General features: G+C 42.8%; 1 protein-coding gene across 3 annotated transcripts in view; it reads right to left on the bottom strand.

The window, feature by feature from the left end:
* Positions 1–1,671: 1,671 nt before the first annotated feature.
* The window catches only part of SV2C (synaptic vesicle glycoprotein 2C), a 201,004-nt gene continuing 180,813 nt past the window's right edge, over positions 1,672–21,862 (bottom strand). For 2 of the 3 annotated variants that reach the window (XM_025185249.2, XM_006124253.4), the window contains one exon: positions 1,674–13,052. In XM_025185249.2, coding sequence (XP_025041034.2) covers positions 12,869–13,052 — 184 coding nt within the window. In that variant the 3' untranslated portion in view covers positions 1,674–12,868. Of the gene's footprint in view, positions 13,053–21,862 lie in introns of all 3 variants that reach the window. The other variant, XM_025185251.2, reaches the window with a different exon arrangement.

Here is a 21,862-nt window from a genome sequence, read left to right as displayed (position 1 = left end):
CCACCCATTCCCCAATTAAGTTTAACACTAGTGGCACTGGGACATTTTTAATAGTGGAGTGCTGAAAGCCAGCCCCATCTCTCCTAGGCCCAGGTCCAGATGTGGGTACAGGTCACTGACACAGGGGCTGTGTCTAGATTGGCCAGTTTTCCCGGAAAATCAGCCGCTTTTCCGGAAAAACTTGCCAGCTGTCTACATTGGCTGCTTGAATTTCCGCAAAAGCACTGACTTCCTACTGTAAGAAGTCAGTGCTTTTTGCAGAAATACTATGCTGCTCCCATTCGGGAAAAAGTCCCTTTTGCGCAAAACTTTTGCACAAAAGGGCCAGTGTAGACAGCTGAGATTTGTTTTCCGCAAAAAAGCCCCAATCGCGAAAATGGCGATCGGGGATTTTTTGCACAAAAGCGTGTCTAGATTGGCCATGGATGCTTTTCCGCAAAAAGTGCTTTTGTGGAAAAGCGTCCGTGCCAATCTAGACGCTCTTTTCCGAAAATGCTTTTAACGGAAAAACTTTTCCATTAAAAGCATTTGTGGAAAATCATGCCAGTCTAGACGTAGCCTAAGGGTTCAGAAAGCACTGACGACAGAATAATCAGGCCCCTGGGCAAGATGTAGGTCTGGATTCTCAGAGGGATGGGGCTTCAGGTAGAAGGGGAAGAGCTGGGGGCCCTGCACAGGAACAGAGCTGCCATGGTGGGGCTGGAGAACAAGACTGACAGAAGAGATATGAAGATCTCCATGGACACAGAGGACAGCTTCAGGTGCCCTGGTGGGCTTGTGCTGGCTGGCCCAGAGAACTGGGCAGAGACTCACATGTACGTACTCCACTTGAAGTTGACGGGGGGGCACAGTTCCATCATCCACCTGAGTGCCCCCCCTTGCCCTGGGCTCCCCATCCCTTAGCTGCTCTCCCCCTCACCCACAGGCAGCAGCCACTCACCAGATGACAGATGAAATCAGTGCAACATTACAGGGGCTGGAGAATTCTGGAGGAGGGAGCAGCACAGCCAGCTGCCAGAGAGAAGCAGCACTTTCCCACTTCAAAGTGTGGCTTTTTCCTGTTGGCTGTGCAGCTTGCTGGCTCTCCAGCACCCGGTCGCCACCTGCCCCCTGCAGGCAGCTGCAGCAGCAGTCCTTCCCACGCTGCCACCACTCACCAGGTGGCAGCCAGCAGCATGAACACAGGTTGGAAGGCTTCAGAGGAGCACTGGGTAGCCACACAGCTGGTGGCCGGAGAGAAGCATTGCTTTCCCGCTTCAAAGCACTGCTTTTCTCTGGCTGGCTGTGCGGCTGCCCAGCTGCCCTGTGCTCCTCTGAAGACTTGTTTGCATTGCTCATTGCCTCCTGCCTGCTCTCCGTCCTGAGGCTGCAGCCTGCAGGTGAGCCTCGTTGATCTCCTGCCCCATCCCCCACAAACCTCTCTGCAGAGAGACTGGCCCCCTCACAGAGCAGCCACCCCCTGTGCAGGAGGGTGACAGATCCAGTGCTGGACTGCCCAGCCCTGGGGGGCCCATGTCGTTAGGGGGGTCCTGTGCCAGGGCACAGTTTGTTTCATTGTAAATCTGTCCCTGAACAAAACCAAAATACCCAACCAATTTTTTGATCAAATTTTCCTCTTTCAGGCTGTCAGCAAGGAGGCAAAATGAAATGTAGTTTCTGAAGCGCAGATTTTTGTGGCTGTTAGGATCCTATGAAGCTATGATTTTGTGTTTAAATTGTAGTTGGCTGTTCAAAGACATAAATAATTATAGCTTTCGGTGATTCAATGTGTGCATAGCAGAGAGTAGGACTGGGTCCTTTGTATGAAAACATACTCCTATTGTGCATTTTCTGTAATGAGAAGAACAGACTTTTGTGCATTATATACTATAAAAATATGGGTCCCAGATGGCTGAATAAAGAGGATCTTCTTCACCTACAAATGTAACTTTTACTATATATCATTGTTATATCGACTTATATTTTTCACGTTATTAGCTTGTTTTGGATCTCTATCACAGACTATAGGTACCAAAGATGAAATACATACACAGCCATAAAAAGAGAACACTAAAATACATTAAAATACCATACTGATTAAATCAAAGCAATTGTTTCCAGTATTTTGTGGCTATAACGAAGAATGTATCTTTAATTGTCAGTACACCTGGTGTACATTCACTGCAAAGAACAACTCATTATTGGAATATAGTGGAGCAAAAAAATGCCCCTTTATTAATCTGATGTACATTATATATCTTTGCCTTTGTTACATGTATGATAGGTATTTGGCAGATAAATTTATACACACCTCCACAATTTATAGATTTATACTGTACATTGTCATCCTACACAGAGCATGCCCTTTCACAGTTATACAGACAGCTTTTCTCAGGGAACTTTATGCACTTGGTAAAACATTTTGGCAATCAGCAATCTGACACAGAGGAGCAGGCCAGAAAGATGAGTTCACAATTATACCAGCTGTACTTGGAATGAAAAAAATCCAAAAACCTGAATGTGAGAATTTATCTATGCACACACATGCAAGCACATATACACAGTAGTGATAACTGTAACCCACATTACAGGAGCTCATACAGAGCAATAAAAGAAACAAAAAGGTCAGGGCCATTGCCAAGATCTCAGTCCAAAACTGTGGATCTGAAAATGAGTGTGTGGAATTGACATTTAAAACTACATTTTATATATATATACACAATAGGTCCACATTGTCATGTTACAAAACACTGGCCATCAGGGCACAGTTACACCATGTTTTGTATACTAAAGACAGTATGCCAGTTCTGCTCCCAGTTGCCTTCTTGCAACTCCATTAATTTTACTAGAGGTCTATGGGGGAAAATTAAGAGCAAAATTTGGCTCAACATAAAGAAAGTACATATTTTTTTTTGGAATTTGTTATTTTCTGAGGCTTTAGGAGCTACATATTAGTTACCTTGGCTATATCAGTAAATTATATTGGAAGAATAGAGCTGTATTTTCAATATCAAGCACTGGATGGTTATTTTTTCCATACGCAGAACTGGATTTAATCCAATGAAGTATGAAGAGGAAACCATCCATTTGTTTGTTTGCTTGTTTATGAACTTCACATGTCAAATGTATTAGTGGTCACGTGAAAGTTATAATTTAATTTATTAGTGTTTTAACTCAAGACAGATTATGATAAGAAAATGCACAATTTTGAACATATAAAATGGCTAGAAAAGGAAGTGATTAGTTGATTCATGTGATTTCCAGTCTGGGATGATATAATGAAATGTATTGGTTGGAACCCTGGTCACTTGCATGGGGACACCAAAGATTAAAATTATTAATAATCACAATCTATACATTGGTAGATTAAACCAACATGTTATAACTCTTCTTACCCCAGGACTCAGTGAAGAAGTTGCTACCAATCCTGTGTACACAAGATTTAACCTATTTTTTAAAAAGTTGAAAGAAAGCTAAGGTCTTCAACCTGTAAGCTTTTCCTCTGACTATATAGGCATAGGGCTTGCCTATATTGACCAACTTGCTGGATCAGCCTAAACCAATATGTGTATGCTGCTCTAGTTTTGGGGGATTTTTTTAAAAACAATTGCCATAGGAGAAGTGCTACAGAAACCAGCCACTGCACAGACTGGGTAAGATTCCTACAAAAACATTTTATTGTTCAAAAATAACTATTTAAAGTTAATATTTAACATTCTCTTACTTTTTCCTCTAAGTGATTTCATTTTAGTTCCAATAATTATGATAAGGTCAACAACATTCAGTGGAAATTGAAAGTCATTTAAATTTTTTTAAAGACTTCAAAACACCCTTTTTTCCTGCTGACTCTTTAATTCTGCCATGCACTCTCTCTCTCTTTCCCTGGAAACACATTGAAAAGAATTAAGTTGTTTGCATCTAGGGAAGAAGCATAATGAATGCAGAAGCAATAGAAAGAGCTCTCCCCACCCTTTCCTCTTACATGTGTGTGTGTGTGTGCATTTTCAGACTGACTTCACTTGAATAATAGCAGGAATGGTACTATACACTGCTCATTATGGAGCTAGATCTTTTTGTATGTTAATAATTAATTGAAAGACACCCTGGCAATGGCTCTGTTTCTAGCTGGTCAAAGAATGCTGATAAGAACAGTGGCAAACAATTTAGCCATAAGAACATTACTAGAACAGCAGCAGCAATGTCTGCAGAAACAATGAAAAACATACAATACAGAAAGAAGACAGACATTTTCCCATATATTACACAGTAGTTAATACTGGTGAGACCCACATGGAACACATTCAGAACATACTTTGCTTCAAAAGAAGAAAAGACAAGAATTTATACTTGATTTTGAATATCCTTGTGTGCTGAGTCACTGGAACATGAGTGACTGGTAGTTCTATATGGTTTGTTGCTTCATTGTTTGGCACAGCATGGTGCAGGAAGGGAAATTATGATGATGCAGCTAAATCAAAGCCCACTTCTAAAACAATTACAGGCAATCTTTTTCAGTGACATAAAATTAATGGAAAATTAAGAAAATGCTTGGCACCACAGCAATTTTTATGGATGAATAAGTCAATAATTTTGCACAAGAAAATGAGTATAGGGAGTTTTGTACTCAAAGCATAATGCAGCAAATGGCAATCAATGGCACTGAGAATGACATTGCATTTTTTAAAAGGCCATCCAAATTAAGTTTTATAGCATATGAAAGTCTTATATTTGTCTCACACATACACATGGTGCATGTGTTTGTGCGTAGGTATTGTCACCAAAACTGTACAGTACATCTCCTTTACAATAAACAGTGCTCATATAGCTGCATTATATAAGAACACCGAGAGCAGTGACTAGAATTTAAATACAATTACTGCAGAAAAAAAACCCTTTAGGACCTGAACCCTAGGCCTCTAACCTACTAGTCCTGACCTTTTTTGTTTATTTTATTCTATTTCATAATCTCTCACTTTCTCTTTCTTTTCCCCGTTCTCTTCCCCAATCTTGTGATTCTCTTGAGAATGAGAAACTGATCCCCGCCCTATTGCTTCAGCAGGGGATAGGCCAGAATTTACCAAGCAGACAGTGAGATATTAGACAAATATAATGGGAGTGAGTTAGAAAGTATGTGCACTTGTAACCACCACCAGGCAAACTTGAACGTGGGACGTCTGAAGCCCAGTATAGGAGCCTCTACCCTCTGAGCTAAAAGCCAGCTGCCTTCCAGCCCATGTTGTAAAGGTCTCTTGGTCTTAACTGTTGCTGTGGTCTAGGTGCCATTTCACGGGACAGTGAATCACACTAGGGCTATGTCTACACTTGCAGCTTCTTGCGCAAGAATATCTTGCGCAAGGGTTCTTGTGCAAGAAGTCTTGCGCAAGAAAACGTCCACACTGCCATGTGTGAGTGTGGACGCTCTCTTGCGCAAGAAAGCTCTGGTGGCCATTTTAGCCATAGGGCTTTCTTGCACAAGAAATCCTTGCCGAGCGTCCACACTGCCCGCTTGTGCAAGAGCTCCTGCGCAAGAGGGCTTACACCTGTTAAAAAAGACCTCTCTTACCATGCGATACTGTAAATTTCCTTGCGCAAGAGCGGCCGGGCAGTGTGGATGCTCTGCAGATTCTTGCACAAGAACAGCCATACTTGCGCAAGAAGCCACCAGTGTAGACATAGCCCTAGTGTTTTTCTCTGCTGATTACTGTGTAACCGACACACCTAGGCTATGTCTATACTCATGGCTTCTTGCACAAGTATGGCCATTCTTGCGCAAGAATCTGCAGAGCATCCACACTTGCGCAATGCCATTATTCCTAAAAATAATCAGTGTAGCAGCATTGCACAAGAGGGTTTTTCTTGCGCAAGAAGGGGCAGTGTAGACAGCTCCCTTCTAGCACAAGAGCCTCTTTCGCAAAATGGCGGCTCATTAGGTATGCAAATGAGGCTCGACAATATTCCACGTTTAGCCTCATTTGCATACTTCTGGCGCAACAACCCACCAGTGTAGACATAGCCTAGCTGATAGTTCTAGCCAGACAGAGCCATAAAATGGGAGCAGGGCTACAGAAAACAGATCCACATGAGTAGTTTGTCCTCAGCAGTTCATATTTGCTGTGATGTATAGTGTACGTTCCTGGCACTACAGTTTAGGATTTCACTGCTGGGGTTTATGGTTCAAATCCAGGCTATGGTAGGTAGCCAAAGTGAGAAGAAAGAAGATGAGAGGATCTTTAGGATCCAAGAAGAAAGTAACAGAGATGACTTTGCCATGGAGACACCCAGGGAAACTACAGTCCCCCAACTTGATTGTCCCTCTCATTACTTGTCTGAGGTCCATGGTTATAGCCTTCAGCTCAGATGAAAGGAGGAACTGAAAGTGGGAGTAGCTGACAATATGCTACTCTCACATGCCCTCTAGGATGTCTGTCTTATTAAATGTATGTTCATGGAGAAGGTGGGTGGAAGGGACAGTTCTATGTTGTTTCTGAGTCACTCTGATCTAGAGATCATCATGACGAAGCAACTCCTTTCCCCTCCTGGGGGTATGGTGAGGAGAAATTAACATGTACTAGACACCATCCCGCTACAGATAAGGTCATCAATGCCCCAGTCTTAGAAAGCAATTGAAGTTGTGATTTGTTCCACAAATCTACTAAGCTTTGAATGTCAGGGAGCTTTGACTCCTTCCCCAAAGTCATGTCTTTTCTACACTGAGAGGAATCTCAGTGCAGCAGTATTTTCACCCAAATTTAAGTGAAAAAAGACTGCAGAGAAACTCTACTTCCATTTATTTTTATTTGGGTTGGATGCAGCTCTGCACAAGCCAGTAAATGTGGGAATAAATTAGTATAAAACTGGTGTAAGCAAGAGAAGAATCAAGCAGATACATGGAGTTTCTGTTATTTGTCCCAAAATGTTTTCCAGTACTTGGTTAAGTGCATGTGCACACCTACATCTGCATGTACCATGCTTGAAAGTTTTCAGAAAAATCAACTGGGCCACGTAGCAGGTGCCAGCAGGATGGTGTCAATTCATAGACCATAATTTAATCAGACTGCTTTGTGTTTATGTGTATGCTAAAGTATCTCTTTTCATATTGTTTGCAATGTTCAGGTAGTCATGGTGGTCCCAGGATACTAAAGAGACAAGGTGGGTGAGGTAATACCTTTAATTGGACCAAATCCTTCAGGGCCCATCCAGCAGGGCTCCAAAGGTGTCTCTCCTCACACCTCCCTGCCCCACATCCCCCAGCCGATTTAACACCCCTCCACCCCAGGTACCCACATTACCACCACTGGTAGCACAGAGGGGCTAGAAAGGCTTTTAGCTGCTGATTCCGCATCACTGCTAGAATATCCCTGTGGCCCGGGGGAGGTGTGTGCAGAGCCATCCCACCCACAGGATGATTTGGGGTGGTGACCTCAACCGTCCTATGGATGGTATGGACCCCCATATTCAGGTTAGCCCTTCATGGGCTGAGGCCAGTAGCAGGGGACAGCTCCTTCACCCTCCTACACCCCCTCTACAATCACTGCAGTGGGGGGAGCCATAGGGAAGTAGAGTGTTGCAACAGCCTCTGCTCTGCCACCATCTCACAGGCCAGCCTAGACACTGCACTTCACTGCAGTAGAAGGAAGCAGAGCGCCCTAGCCTCAGCCACAGCAAGGCGGAGCAATCGGGCTGGCCTGGGACATGGCGTCAGAGCCAAGCAGAGGCTGCTGCATCGTTTCCCTTGCCCGCAGTTCATGCTATGGTGAGTGCAAGGGGAGGAGGGGAGTAGCCCCCCCCCCCCCATGGTAGTCCCCGAGGCTATGTCCCTCAGGGGAGGAAGCTTGAGGGAAGAGGTGCAATGGAGTGAGAGGGCGGAGCAGTGGTAGGAAGAGGTAGACTGGGAGTAGAGCAAGGCCTGGGTTTGGGGGAAGGGTACAGACCCCAACCCCAGGCTGCAGGCATTCCAGCAGCTATGTGCAAGCTGAATTGTTGAACTGCTCTGGCCCTCTCCATTAATTTGAGGCACCTGCAATAGAGACTGCCTGAGCTGTCAGGCCTGCAGAAAGGTGCTACTGGACAGTGGAGCTGGCTGAGGTACCTCCGTAACAGGGCAGGACAGTGATATAAAAGTGAGGTTTCCAGAGGCACCAAGAAAGATAAATGGCGGGGCTCCTGGGAAAGAAGAATGAAACTTGCTCCCATATGGAGCTGAGCATGGTGGCAACATCAGGGCATTTCCCTTTATTTTTATTTACCACATCTACAGGGCTAAGAAGAGCCTGTGAGAGGAGGATCTTTATTCTTTGATCGTGTGTGTTAGGCAGGCCACTTGTCTATTAAATGAACTTTCAGAGATAATTTGCCTCTCGTGCTGGAGACAACTTGAAGGGCTGTTTTGCTTTAGGCTGTTTTCAATCCTGGCTTAATGAAATGGTGACCCTAACCCCAAAGGGTGGCACATTGGCTTTTTACTGGAGGGTATAAGGGAATTAAAAGCAATCAAGAGGAATAAATGAGGGAATTTAGGAGAGGGTCTTTGGAAGGCAAGTTAATTTGGAATCAGTACAGTGGCAAGGTCAGGAAGAAGAAAGGAAAAAGTGAGAGTGGAAGACTGACAGATTTAATAGCCTGTTTGGAAATCTTGAGAATAACAGGGAACCGGAGGCTGGACAAAAGGAGGACAACTGGGCTGGAGCTATCAGGCAAGGAGCTCTGGTACCTATTCTTCTGTGAGTAAATGCTGAATGATTGTGGTCAGCGAAGGCGTTGGTTAGGACCAGGCACAATGAAAGCAGGCTTCCCTACATATCTCCACCAGCCCATTTCAGTCCCACCCTGCAGGCACTATGCAGTCCTAGCCTAGACCTTTTTTGCTACAATTATAATCAGGGCTCGCCGAACCGCAGCGAGCCCCTCTTGCCAGCCACGCTGTCCGGCGATCTGTGCATGCGCAGAACATTCTGCACATGCGCAGATCTCCCGAACCCAGCTCTTCTGGGTTACAATCTACTCACTACGGGCGAGTAGATTGTATAATTTGTCGAGCCCTGATTATAATCTCTGCTTACCTTGAACAAGCATTATCACTATGCTGAACCCTTTTAATTTTAAAATAGAAAAATTGTATCTTCCTGCACAAATAACCCAGGCCCCTAACATTTAAACTTTAAGAGAATCTCTGTTACCTCACAGCAGGATAAAGACTATGACACACAGATAATTAGCTGTGATTTCATCCATTGGAGGGCTCTGATACATTAATAAAAGCCAGTTTGGTTTGCTCTCTCTTGTATGTACACACATAGTATATGGCATTTTCCTATGAAGTTGCATGTGATTTACCTTCTTTAACGAAGTAGAGTAACATCTGGATCTATGCCTCGAAAGGTCAAATACTGGTGCTCCAAACTACTGTACTACCAAGCCACTGATTATATGCACACAGCTACAGTTATGTTCTCTGCTTTTCTCCCCATAACATACCATGTTGGGAATATGGAGGAGGGAGGGCTTATATTTATGTACTCTTTTTTCCTGTCTATTTCTATTCTTCCTTTTCTTTTCCCTTTCTGCTCTCCAGCCTTCCTCCCACCCCACCCCACCTCACCCCACCCCATTTGGAGTGAGGGAGGAAAAGGTCTTTTTCATTGGTACCATGGAGCTGCATCCATGCAGTCCAGTATTTTCTTCTTCTGCATGCTAGCTTATCTCCCTTGCCATATCCCAATCACACTGGCTGTGTCTACATTGGTGCGATCTTGCACAAAAGCAGCCGCTTTTGTGCCAAAACTTGCTGCCTGTCTACACTGGCTGCGAGTTCTTGCGCAAGAACACTGACATTCTAATGTATGAAATCAGGGCTTCTTGTGCAAGAACTATGATGCTCCCGCTCAGGAATAAGCCCTCTTGCACAACTGTTCTAACGCAAGAGGCCAGTGTAGACAGGCAACATGAACTTCTTGAGCAAGAAAGCCCTATGGTTAAAAGGCCATTAGAGCTTTCTTGCACAAGAGAGCATCTACACTGGCACGGATGCTCTTGAGCAAAAGCACATCTCTTGCTCAAAGGGCACATGCCAGTGTAGACGCGCTCTTCTGGAAGAGTTTTTGAACAAGAACTCTTCCGCAAAAGAGTTCTTGCGCAAAATCATGCCAGTGTAGACATAGCCACTATGTGCTCTAATGCTGTTGGCTATTCTACATCAAGGCTGAATTATACACTGAGGCAGCTAAAAGCAAGAGAGGTAAGATGCAGCCTAGATTTAGCAAAATCACCAGCATTGTTGTGGATTATAGTGACATAGTGGCAAGGATTGTTTTGTATAGAAAACGAAGAAATTTCAAACATAATGAAAATTTAACATGGTAGTCCTGAATTGGAGCCCTCAGTACTTGATCCTTACTTTCCTATGTCCTCTCTCCTCCATGTGGGTCATAGCCCTGCAAATATTGAATTTAGTAATTCTTTAAAGTAACATACAGAGCTAAGCACAACATATCGCTTTAAATAGTGTGTGGCACAAACATGTGATTTACAACTGGTTGTTGATCATCATTCTAAATCTGTACAGAGGCTTCAGATTTCGAAACAAGATGCAATAAATACAATGAAGTTGTGACTAAGGGATGACACAAGGGAGTGCCCTGAAAAACGAGCGAGAAAGAGAGAAACACACAAAGGCCAAAATTAGTTAACTATTCAATGAAAGAAAACTAGTTGTCACTAACGTTAAGGCTGTTATAAATAGATGAAACCCACAAGACTCCACAATAAGGTTAACATTCTGTTTTCTTTTGGGAGGTGTACAGGGCTGTAAGGACTAGGAAGTGTTAAAAGGGTGAAATTATTGTTAAGTTTAATATTTGAAAATGTATGCCAATTGTACAAATTTGCAAATACACCAAGAAATGGTACTCTTTTCTTGTTTAAAGTTTAGCAATTGTAGGTAAATTATTTGGCTCCAGAGATATTGATCAAATTCAAAGCAGCCAAGGTTAATATAAAAATGTTTTTTTCTAAATATTGTAGGCCTTCAAGGGAGTAAGAGTTGGTAGATTAAATTACAAAAGTACTTTTCTTAAAGCTGTTTATTTTTCATCCACACATTGTGTCTTCACTCACATTAGTTTTACACTGGTGTAACTACTGTCTAGAGTAGAGCTACTCATGGTATGCACCGGGATATGTTCAGACAACAAGAATGGTAGGAATGGTGTCCCTAGCCTCTGTTTGTCAGGGCCTGAAAATGGATGACAGAGGAGGGATCACTTGATGGTTATCTGTTTTTGTTCCCTCCCTCTGTGGAATCTGGCATTGGCCACTGTCAACAGACAGGATTCTGGGCTAGATGGACCTTTGGTCTGACCCAGTATGGCCCTTCTTATGTTCCAATCTCCCTCCCCGTTTCTGCAAAATGCTCAGAAATGTCCAGACCTCCAAGAGTTGGTATCTCTAAATATACTCTGTAGGATCAGGAACCAGTGAAAGTGCTTCTTTTCCTATTCTCTTACTTTGGCCATTGACTCTAAATTTTGAAGGAGTTGGTTTTTCTTCAGCACAAAAACTTCTCTGCAAATGTTAATCTTTCCCCGTGATTGAAATCTACATGAAATGGCTTCCTTTGAAAAAGACACTGCAACTGCCAAAGCCTGCCATACCCTTTTCTAAGAAAGCAGGAAGTTCCTTACTGTTTAAATATAGTTACACAATATTAGTATTCTCAGTATGGACACAGAATATGCAGTTTCCTGTTTAATGCTGCATGCATTGATCTGTGTAAGATTGACATTTACTGCACTGATACTGTTAAATAATTGACTTCCATGTTTGTATCATTGTGGAAGCTAATGGTATCATGGCAAAAATCTAGGACCTATTTTTTAATGTCATAAATGCGACAATATATTTGACTTTTAAACACCTACCTATGAGCCCAGTTTTCTCTCCCTGAATATGTTTTTGAAAATGTTTCAAGAGGTAGCTTTGCAATTTGAAAGATAAAAAGTATTAAACAGCAAAAGTATGCAAAAGATGATGAAATTTTAAAACTTTCTTATGGAAGTTTTTAAACCTCTGTCACAGGGTTGGCAACTTTCTAATTGCACAAAACTGAAAAGCCCATATACCACGCCTTCCCTGAGGCCCTGCCCTTTCTCCAAAGCCCTGCCTCCACTCACTCCATCCTCGTTCCCCCTACCACCCATTGCTCACTCTCCTCTACCCTCCCTCACTCGCTCATTTTCACCAGGCTGGAGCAGGGGTGTGTGGTGTGGGAGCGGGTACAGGCTCTGGGCCCAAGGGCTCTGAGATGGGGATGCGAGGTTTGGGGTGCAGAAAGAGGCTCTGGGCTGGGGCTGACTGTGGGAGAGGGCTCTGGACTGAGGCAGGGAGTTGGAAGTGTGGGCAGGAATTCAGGGTGTGGGATTTTGGGCAGCACCCACTGCAGGAAGCTCCCCACAAGCAACAACATGTTCCTCAGCTCCTAGATGGTGGCATGGCTAGGTGGCTCGGGATGTTGCATCCGCCCACAGCTCCCATTGGCTCTGGGTCCCAGCCAATGGGAGCTGTGGAGTTGGCACCCAGGGCAGGGGCAATGCATGGAGCTCTTACGGCTGTCCTTCTGCTTAGGAGCCAGGAGACATGTTAGTACTTCTGGGGAGCCACACAGAGCCGGGAAAGGAGCCTGCCAGCCCTGCACCAACCAAACCTTTCATGGCTTTCCAGTTAAAAACTGGACACCTGGCAACCTTACCACAGAAAAATATCTCATTTGAGTTAGATTTCTGAAATCTGATCACCACTCTAAGAGCTAAAAATCTGAAGCCTTTGAACCGTTCAGTTAGGAGAGTTGACACTTGAAAGGAGAGGGAAATAAATCATAAATGGCTTTTTTCCAGTTTTACATCAACACCTGGGTTCTTGTGTCAGGAAGTCGAAGTCCCACCAGACCTCCACACACGAGAACAGTCGAAGCTAGGAGAATGGGGATTGCTTTGGTGATGCCCACAAGGGAACCAAATATCAAGTTTCCAAGTACAGCTGCTGCTTTGCTTAGTGCATTCAAAAAGCCAAAGCCAGTTGCCCTAAAAGAGAAAAAAGAACAACATTAAACATACTTGAAAAATTAAAGCCTTTGGGGGCAGGGCCACAACTGGGATAAAACAGAGCAGCTCCTTTGACTTCAGCAGAACCATCCCAACAGTTCTGTTCCCAGTTCTGTCCAGTTGGCTTACCTGATCAAACAATACCTTGTGGAAATGCTGATGTGACCTCATCCTCATATAATAATGAACACAAAGACTTTGGGCATGTGTGATGTAGTGAGCTGTGCTGTACACTTTGGTTGGGCATTCACTGGTCGCTATGCTTGGGCTGTGGGTGACCCCTACTGGCCTGCGTCTGTAAGCACGGCCCAGCGGGAGGTCGCCCTGAGGGCTCTCATGTCACATAGACCATGCCCCAACCGGTTCTTACCTGACCAGGGAAAGGGTTTGAACAAAGGAAGAGTGTAGCGTGGAGAAGGGACAGTCTTAGCTGGGAAAACATGAAAAGAACAGACTGAGCTGAGTGCTAGGGGTTCAGGGGCCTATGTCCCCCTGCCCCAAGGGGTCTAAGGCTGCCTGGCCCTGACTTCTATATTCATATTGCGCCTAGGCTGTGCTGTATCCCGGAGAAGCAATAAACACTCTCTATTCTACTGTTCGGTGGAGTCTCATCTTGCTGCAGGTGGGGTGCAGGGTCGAAGGGTACCCGACGTGCCATCACAGCATGAACCAAATGGTGGCTTGAAAAATGGGTCTCGGGATGCAGGTGAGACACAAGTCTCAGAGCCTGAGTGGACTGACTTAGGCTTGCAGAGTTGGGCTGCAGGTTTATACAATTGTCTGGGCTTGCGTGGAAGTCTTGTCTCTGAAAGCTCATGAGCAGACAAGGCCTCAGAGTCTAGGCTCTTGAACACCTACACTACTATTTTCAGCCCTGAGGCCTGAGCCCCACAACTCTATCGATTGATCCAGGCTCTAAGATTTGGTGCCACAGGTTTTGTTTTGAAGTGTCGATGTGCCCTAAGAGATTCTGCTGGGTAGGGAAGGGAGGTGATTTCTTGGCTAAAAATCTAACAAACATGCATCAGATTGGACATTAATTGATAACAACATAATATATGATCGTATTAATATGCTATCAAAGCTCATGACAAGATTAAAACTAGATATTTTCTGCAAATCATTTTGATTGTAATAAACCTTGTTTAATCATGAATATATTATAGGTTAACTATTGTTTTAGTAATTTTGCAGTCTATTCCAAAGAGAACAAAACCCTTTACACCTCCCATTAGAAGCCAAGAAAGGCAAAGGGTATCAGAAGTGTTGGTCAGTACAGGTTTAGACTGAGGTTTCCTCAGTGAGACAGTGTGTGTGATCAGGGGCTGCAATCAGAAGAACAAGTGTGAAGCCTGATGACCAAGAATGAGACACGGCAGTGGAACATTGTACAAATGCTGACATCAACATTCTTCTCATCTAAGAATTCTTATGAGAGAAAAACCACGAACCTTGTTATCTATTGTCTCCTCATTAGCTCTGTGAATTGTGCACTTTCCAAACTCTTTTGACACTTTACAAGCTGGTCAGTCTTGCTGGGTGATTGCAACTGTCATTACTATATTCAAGCCCCCAGATCACTTGCAGCCAACAGCTATGCTTTATGATTCCCTTGCCATCTTTAAAATACTTGGACTTTAATAAAAAAGAACAATATTTTGCTAACATTCATTACTCTCTTTTATGCAACACATGGCACCCTTTTAACATACCACACAAGGGAAAAAAACATCAGTGATCTGTTTAGGGAGAGAGACAGGCAGATAGAAAATAGATCCAGAGGTGCTGCTTGAAAGGATAAGCAGGAGAGTAGTGGGAGAGCCACAATCAATGGCCACCAACATCTAGGCATTTTACCTTTTTTCCCTAAGGTGGCTATTACTTTAGCATGTAAGCACTACCTGCTGGCAGAGAGTCATCTGTGAATTATGCTTGAGAGGGCAAACTGAAATGCATTGGAAGCAAACACCTTTGAGGCTGAAGGATTTGCAGCATGACAGATGGAACAGTGCAGACCAATGATAGTTGCCTGAGAACCACTAAAACTCACTTTTAAGTGGCCACTAAAAAGGCCACTGAACCTTCTGACAGAGATGGACCAAGGAAGTACTTGCAATGTTGCCTTAAAAACTGCTAAAGCTACTCCCAGACAGAGAGATTTGGGGAAGCCCTAGGGATGAAAATTACCTGTTCTGTTCATTGCCTACAAAGCATCTGGCATTGGCCACTGTCAGAAGACAGGATACTGGTCTAGACAGAATGGCCCTGGTCCAGAGGACAGGATACTGGTCCTGACCCAGAATGGCCATTTTTATGTTCTTAAGAGCTGTGGAAGAAACCAATCAAGGGGAGGACTGTGGGGACACGTCTACACTATGAGGAAGATCAATGCTGATGTGCTTGCGTATCTTACTTTGACCTTCCAATGTAGTGTAGACCATGCCTGGGAGCTTTGGCAACACTGCTGAAGGAAGCTGGTACCTGAACAGGTGCTAGTTCTTCTAGCACACTAAAAACAGCAGTGTAGTTGGAGCAACATGGGCAGCAGCCTGGGCCAGACTTCTGAATATACGCACATGGATCCCCTCATTATGTTCTTGGTCAGCTAACCAGAGCCATCGGCCATGCTACCCTTGGCCACACAGCTATATTTAGTGCTCTGGCTTGAGTGGAGTTAGCATATGTCTGTCAACACATGCTGGGGAGCACACTCCAAGCTGCAATATAGACATACCCTTAGAGGGGCCCAAAGAACAGAATGTGATTTTTCCCATCTCCCCAGCAGAGTTTGTGTAGTAAGGAGGAGGGGAGTCCCATTGTGCAAAATGGGGCAATACTACACATACACAAATATATATATATATATATATACACACACACACAGTACACTTATTGTAGTTTTCACTAGTGCCCTACGGCCAAAATTTGCTCAAAAGATTATGAACACTGAGAGAAACAATATTTATATAGAGATAATATAATCCTTTTCTGTCAACATGTCTCAGCCTAAGGGCAAGTCTACAATACGGGCTAAAGTCGACTGAAGGTAAGCAATTCCAGCTCAGTGAATAACATATCCGCAGTCAACATACCACATCTGCAATGTGTATGCCACACTTGGTTGGTGGGAGAAACTCTCTCAGACTTTTATGTGTTTCTCATTCCAGTGGAGTATTGGAGTTGACAAGAGTGCATTCAGCAGTTAATTTAATAGGTCTTCACTAAATCGACCCTCAGTGGATCAATCACCATAGCGTTGATCCACCTGGTAGTGGAGACAAGCCCTAAACACCGTATGAACTAACAGAACAAGTTTTGACAGAACTAACAAAAGACTATAGATATAACTAATGCAAATTTAGGTACAAATCGAGACATGAAACTTTTGGAAAGGCAATGCTAAGGAACATATGGGTATATTTTGTATATTACTTTATGGAGATAAATTGCTTCATAGATGCTATCTGCTTACATCATCTAGTTATAACAAGGACTTACATATAATTTCCTGAGCATTTTGGAACATTTATTTTCATATTCTGTGCTCTACATCTAGCACATTCAGAACCTACGGTATATTCTGCGATGATTATCTGATGGATGTCTCTGTATTTTATTTCAAACACAAAGGCAATTTTTGAAGATGGTATGTAATATATTTTAATTAAATTGGTGCAGTATTCAGGCATTGGAAAAACCCAGCTTTTTTGGAAAAAATAATTGGCCTAGTCAAACTTTTGTAACTGGATGATGCAGCTGATTCTGTGATCTCGTTAACACTATAAAATAACCATAAGGAGAGATGAATAAGATTGTTAAAATAAACCCATTTGTCTTTGCCCTTGACTATTTTGATGATTTAAAAGTGAACAACACTTTAGTAAATGCAATTTTTTGATCTTTAAGCATATCATTTTGCATACAAATACCATGTTAATTATGACCAGAAACAAAAATAAGATGTTCAAAAGAAGGAATAAAAATATCTGAATAATGTAGCTCTTGCTCCCTGCACCTGAGCAGCATTCTCTCTGGCTTTAATCACCTCTGATTGCTTACTTGGATCTTGAAAGTATAGGTCTGACTGTGCAATCTTGATGCACTCAAGCAATGCTGTGTCAGGCTCTACAGCTTTAAAATACAAACATATTTGCTAAAATATTTGTGATTCAAATCATTCTATTCCCTATTAATACTTCCCTTCACTGTATCATAACACAATCTAGTACAACGGAGGGACTGAAAAATGTTGTCTATATCTGCCCCAATCACCAAGCACAACAGGGCACGGTCTCCCTCTGTGTGTCTGCTGCAAGCAGTGTTTCAGTTCATAGAAGAGGAGATCAAGTGTACTGACATTCTGAATCATCAAGGAAACGTGGTGAATCATCAAAGCACTCAATGTGGCTTGAAATGCAGTGAAGGCGAGAAATCATTCCCAAACATTGTACCAATCTGCACTACATTGATCAGTTAATGGGCAGATCGTTGGCACACACTCCTGTTTTCTGACGCTATGTGAGCAATTAGCCGTGTGATTCCCATTAGTGATGGGGGAGTTATGTAGTCACAATCCCTTGTGCACCACTTAGAAAATTGACAGGAACACATCACTTCAATACAGAGAGAACAGTGGGGTGGATTTGTGCAACTCTTTCAAAATTATTTATTTTATATCTTCTAACAACAACAGAATAACAATATGCAAAATTCTCTAGAAATATGGGGGTGAGCAGGTCTTGCAGTGTGGTGGCCATTAGATGGTAGATTTTAGTTCTGATGCTAGGGAGAGCTGGTTTCATTAAGCCATGACAAAGGGAAGTGACTTCCTTTAGCCCAGTGGTAGGCAACATGTGGCCCAAGAGCTGCATGAAGCCCATTTGGGTTCTATGTGTGGCCCATGAGACATTTTATTTACCATTGCCCATGTGCAGGGTTGCCAGATTCCACTGGTTTCCACCTGCATAGTTTTTTCCAACTAACGTGGTGTGCATGTAAAGCAAGGGCATTTGAAGTTAGGTGTAAGCTGTTTGCACATACCTTGTGCTCCTGCTGCTTCCAATCACAGTGCTGCTATGGTTCAGTTGGAATACCCCACAAATTCTAAATGCTAATGCGTAGTTAGCAAAACTACCCTATCCCAGGAGACCATCTTGGTTATGACAATTCTTTGGCCTTCTGAGATGAAGGGGAGTCACTTGTATGGCCCAATTACTAGGTTGTCCATCACAGTTTTAGTTGAAGTACAAAAGAAAAATGGTCAGGGTCCAAAGTGACTAAAAATGGGAGGTCACTTACCCAAGCCTATAGATCATCAGTGTTCTTTCCACAGATGTCATGTATATTCTTCAGTGGGCCAGGAATTTCTATTATTAAACTTAATGGTCTGGCCTTCCTGAAATCCCTGCAGCTTTTGCAGGGGCATCTGTCTAGACAGGTCAGAGATCTGACACTTTACTGTCCAGACCCAGTGGTAGGGTCCATCCACGCCCTCCTATAAGACTATGAATAGCATTATCACGGCACCCTGAAATATATGTGAGAAGACATAATGGAAGCTAGCAATTTTTTACCTCAAAATGCTATGGCCGATCTTCTAATAAAAAACAACAAATGGTCCTACAGCACTTTAGAGACTAACAAAAAAATGTAGATGTATCATGAGCTTTCGTGGGCACAGCCCACTTCTTCAGAGTGGGTTGTGCCCATGAAAGCTCATGATACCATCTACATGTTTTGTGAGTCTTTAAGGTGCTGCAGGACTATTCGTTGTTTTATGTTTTTTTCTAGTACAGACTCACACGGCTACCTCTCTCAAATCTTCTAATGTTAACAACTCAAGTACGTCCACTTTCTAACCCTTTCATATAAATAAACTAACAAGATGCAAAGTTCTATCCAAAAGGAGGATTACAGAATTTGCTTTTTCTGCAGTCAAATGAATAGTTCATCAAGGACAACTGTATAGTCAGATTATAAATCCCTGTAATGTGATCATTCTACCCGCACATATGGAAGTATAGAATTGGAGACATAAAAAAAGGAACTATGATCAGAGAATTAGGGACCTTGGATTTTTAGATCCTTGCTGCTGAAGAGGGAGAGGGAGAGAGGGAGGGGATAAGACACTTTGACAAGTACCTAGAGAACTAGATCAAGTGAGTTAATAAAACCCATGTGCTTTTTAAAAAAAAAAATCCAGCTGAGTTTATCTGAAGTCATCTGCTGGACAGGACAAGTGCGAGTCAACAGATGGGAATAATCAGGATTGTATTACATATGAATCCTCCTTGAGATCCTATCTGATATAAAACATACAGCAGTAGCCTAAAAATAAAGACAGCAAAGAAACACTTATAAGGGTTTTTGTCGGGAGAACAGGTTTAAAAATTCCACTGTTCTGCCTTGCCGTGGAGTGGAAGAGAATACAAATTTTAAAAAAATGTGAGTAGAAGAGCAAGAATGGCGAATAGAAATTCTAGGTGATTATATCTGCTACTAAAGTGGGGGGGAGAAAGGAAAATTCAAGGATAGCTTTAGATTACCTGCGTGGTTTTACAATTTGGTAATGCCATCAGATACTCTAATGATGGATGTGAAATAAATGGACAGATAGAAAAAATATACTAGATACCTTTGCAGCACTGAGGAGGAGACTTTGCTATGATTTGTTGAGGAATCATAATCCCAGTAATTAAGAGAAGTGAATTATTTATAGTTCATCACATAAATAAATGAGTTTACTATTCAGAATGCCTGCACCACAGGGAAAGAAAAGGGAATAAACTTGGGCAACCCTGCATTTCTGAGACATTTCATATAATAAGAAAACAATCTTGTTTCAATAGAGTGTAGATGAACCATATCCACAGGATGGCAGTAGAAAATAACTGCCAGGAAGCGCACTGTGAATCAGTGACTGAAAAGCTGTGTCTGAGATGAATACAGAATTTCTAGTCTGACAGCAGCAATAATGAAACATAGGGTTTAAAATATCCTGTGGATAATGTTTATCACTCTGAGGGAGTTCTCAAGACCCAGAAAGGGAAATGAAGGATGGGTGCACTGAGCAGTAGGTAGATCTATAATTTTTCATTTTTGACTGAACTCTTTGCACTCTTTTCAAATGCTCTGGGGAAAGACAGGATATGAAGATTGTATTTTACATACATCGTGAACTCTAAATTATGTGGCCAAGATAAATATCCAGATGTCTGGCAGTCATAGTGAAGTTAATGAACTGTGGTGTTACTTGATCTAATGTGATTGGGAGGAGGTGACCAACTTATCAATCTTATTTCAAAGTTCACTGAGGTTTGGCTTATTTATCTGGTTCTTGGTGAGAGTTCTAACTTTTAATCCTGGTGGTCCCCAAACTAGTTCACAAGAAGCGGTTGTCATTTGTATGAATGTAGCAATTGAATTTTAAAACATATGAAAATCTTCCTAAACATCTCTTTCTTTAGAGAATTTTAGCCTTATTCCATTCAAATGTGTAATATAGACAGAGCTGGTTGCCCGTGCGACCTTAATTCTACCCTCCCATGCAATACAGGTCTTTAGTTACTTGACTACATATTTTTTCCACAGGACTCCTGCCTGATTCAGTGCTCAGCATAGAGCATGCATAATGAAGGAGGCTGTTTTCTGTAGGACCTCATTTGCTGAAGAAGCTGGAAGGTGTGTAATGAAATAGGCAGGGAAATGTCATAAGAGAAAGGAAAGTCTCAATGCTTAAAGTAGTTGAATGTCTTCTGTTGAACTGGGTTCTATCTCTACCTCTACCACAGATTCCTTGTGTGATGCCAGGCAAGTCACTTAGCCACACTTCACTAGTTGCGTGTTTCTCAGTTTCTGGGTGCCCGATTTGATTCCCTGGAATTGGATTTGCAGAAGTGTTGCAGCTCACAGCTTCAACTGAAGTCAATGGGTGCTATGCTTATAAACTGTTATAAAATGCTAAATATTCTGAAAAGTTAGGTCCCTGGTTGTCTCAAACTGGGCATCCAAAACTAGTGAACGCTTCTGGCCATATTGTGCTTCAGTTCCCCCTATGTGAAAAGGGAGCAGGAATACCATCTCACCTCACATTGGAGTTGTGAAGATTAATTTATTTATGATTGTGAAGAACTAAGAAACTACAGTGAGAGCACCTTAGAGGGGAAAAAACATGGGGGAAATTCTATAGTCAGTTCAGGGTTTGACTGGTGTGCAGTAAATAGTATATGGACACACATGCTAAATAAGGAAGAAATATTGGAAAACTTGCTCAGCAGGGGAGCACTGTCCATCTTCTGCACTGAATGTGACTTCTGGTATTTCCAAACATTTGAATGCTTGATTTTGAAATCATAATAATGTTCTTTTAACAGAGTTTTATTTAGTGTAATTGAGATATAATTATATAAGAAAAAAAATCTCAGAGATCAGAGGGGAAAGTACAGGCAGTCCCCGGGTTACGTACAAGATAGGGACCGTGGGTTTGTTCTTAAGTTGAATTTGTATGTAAGTTGGAACTGGTACATATTGTAGGGGAAACTCTAGCCAAACATTTCTCCAGAGCTCAGTTTTATTCTCCCACACCTCACTTCCCTCAGTCCTTTATTCTCAAGCTGAGGTGTCTGCTGAGAAAAGCCGCTCCGCGTCTCCCTGGTCTGCTGGGGGGGGCGGGGGGGAGGCGCGCTAGCTTCACGTCTCCCTGGTCTGCTGGGGGGAAGCAACTAGTGCGGGGTTGCCTCACCCCGTTCGTAAGTAGGGATTCGATGTAAGTCGGATCCATGTAACCCGGG

The sequence above is a fragment of the Pelodiscus sinensis genome, chromosome 6, assembly GCF_049634645.1.
Source record: "Pelodiscus sinensis isolate JC-2024 chromosome 6, ASM4963464v1, whole genome shotgun sequence".
Taxonomy (NCBI): Eukaryota; Metazoa; Chordata; order Testudines; family Trionychidae; genus Pelodiscus; species Pelodiscus sinensis.
This window is presented reverse-complemented; position numbering and strand designations above follow the sequence as displayed.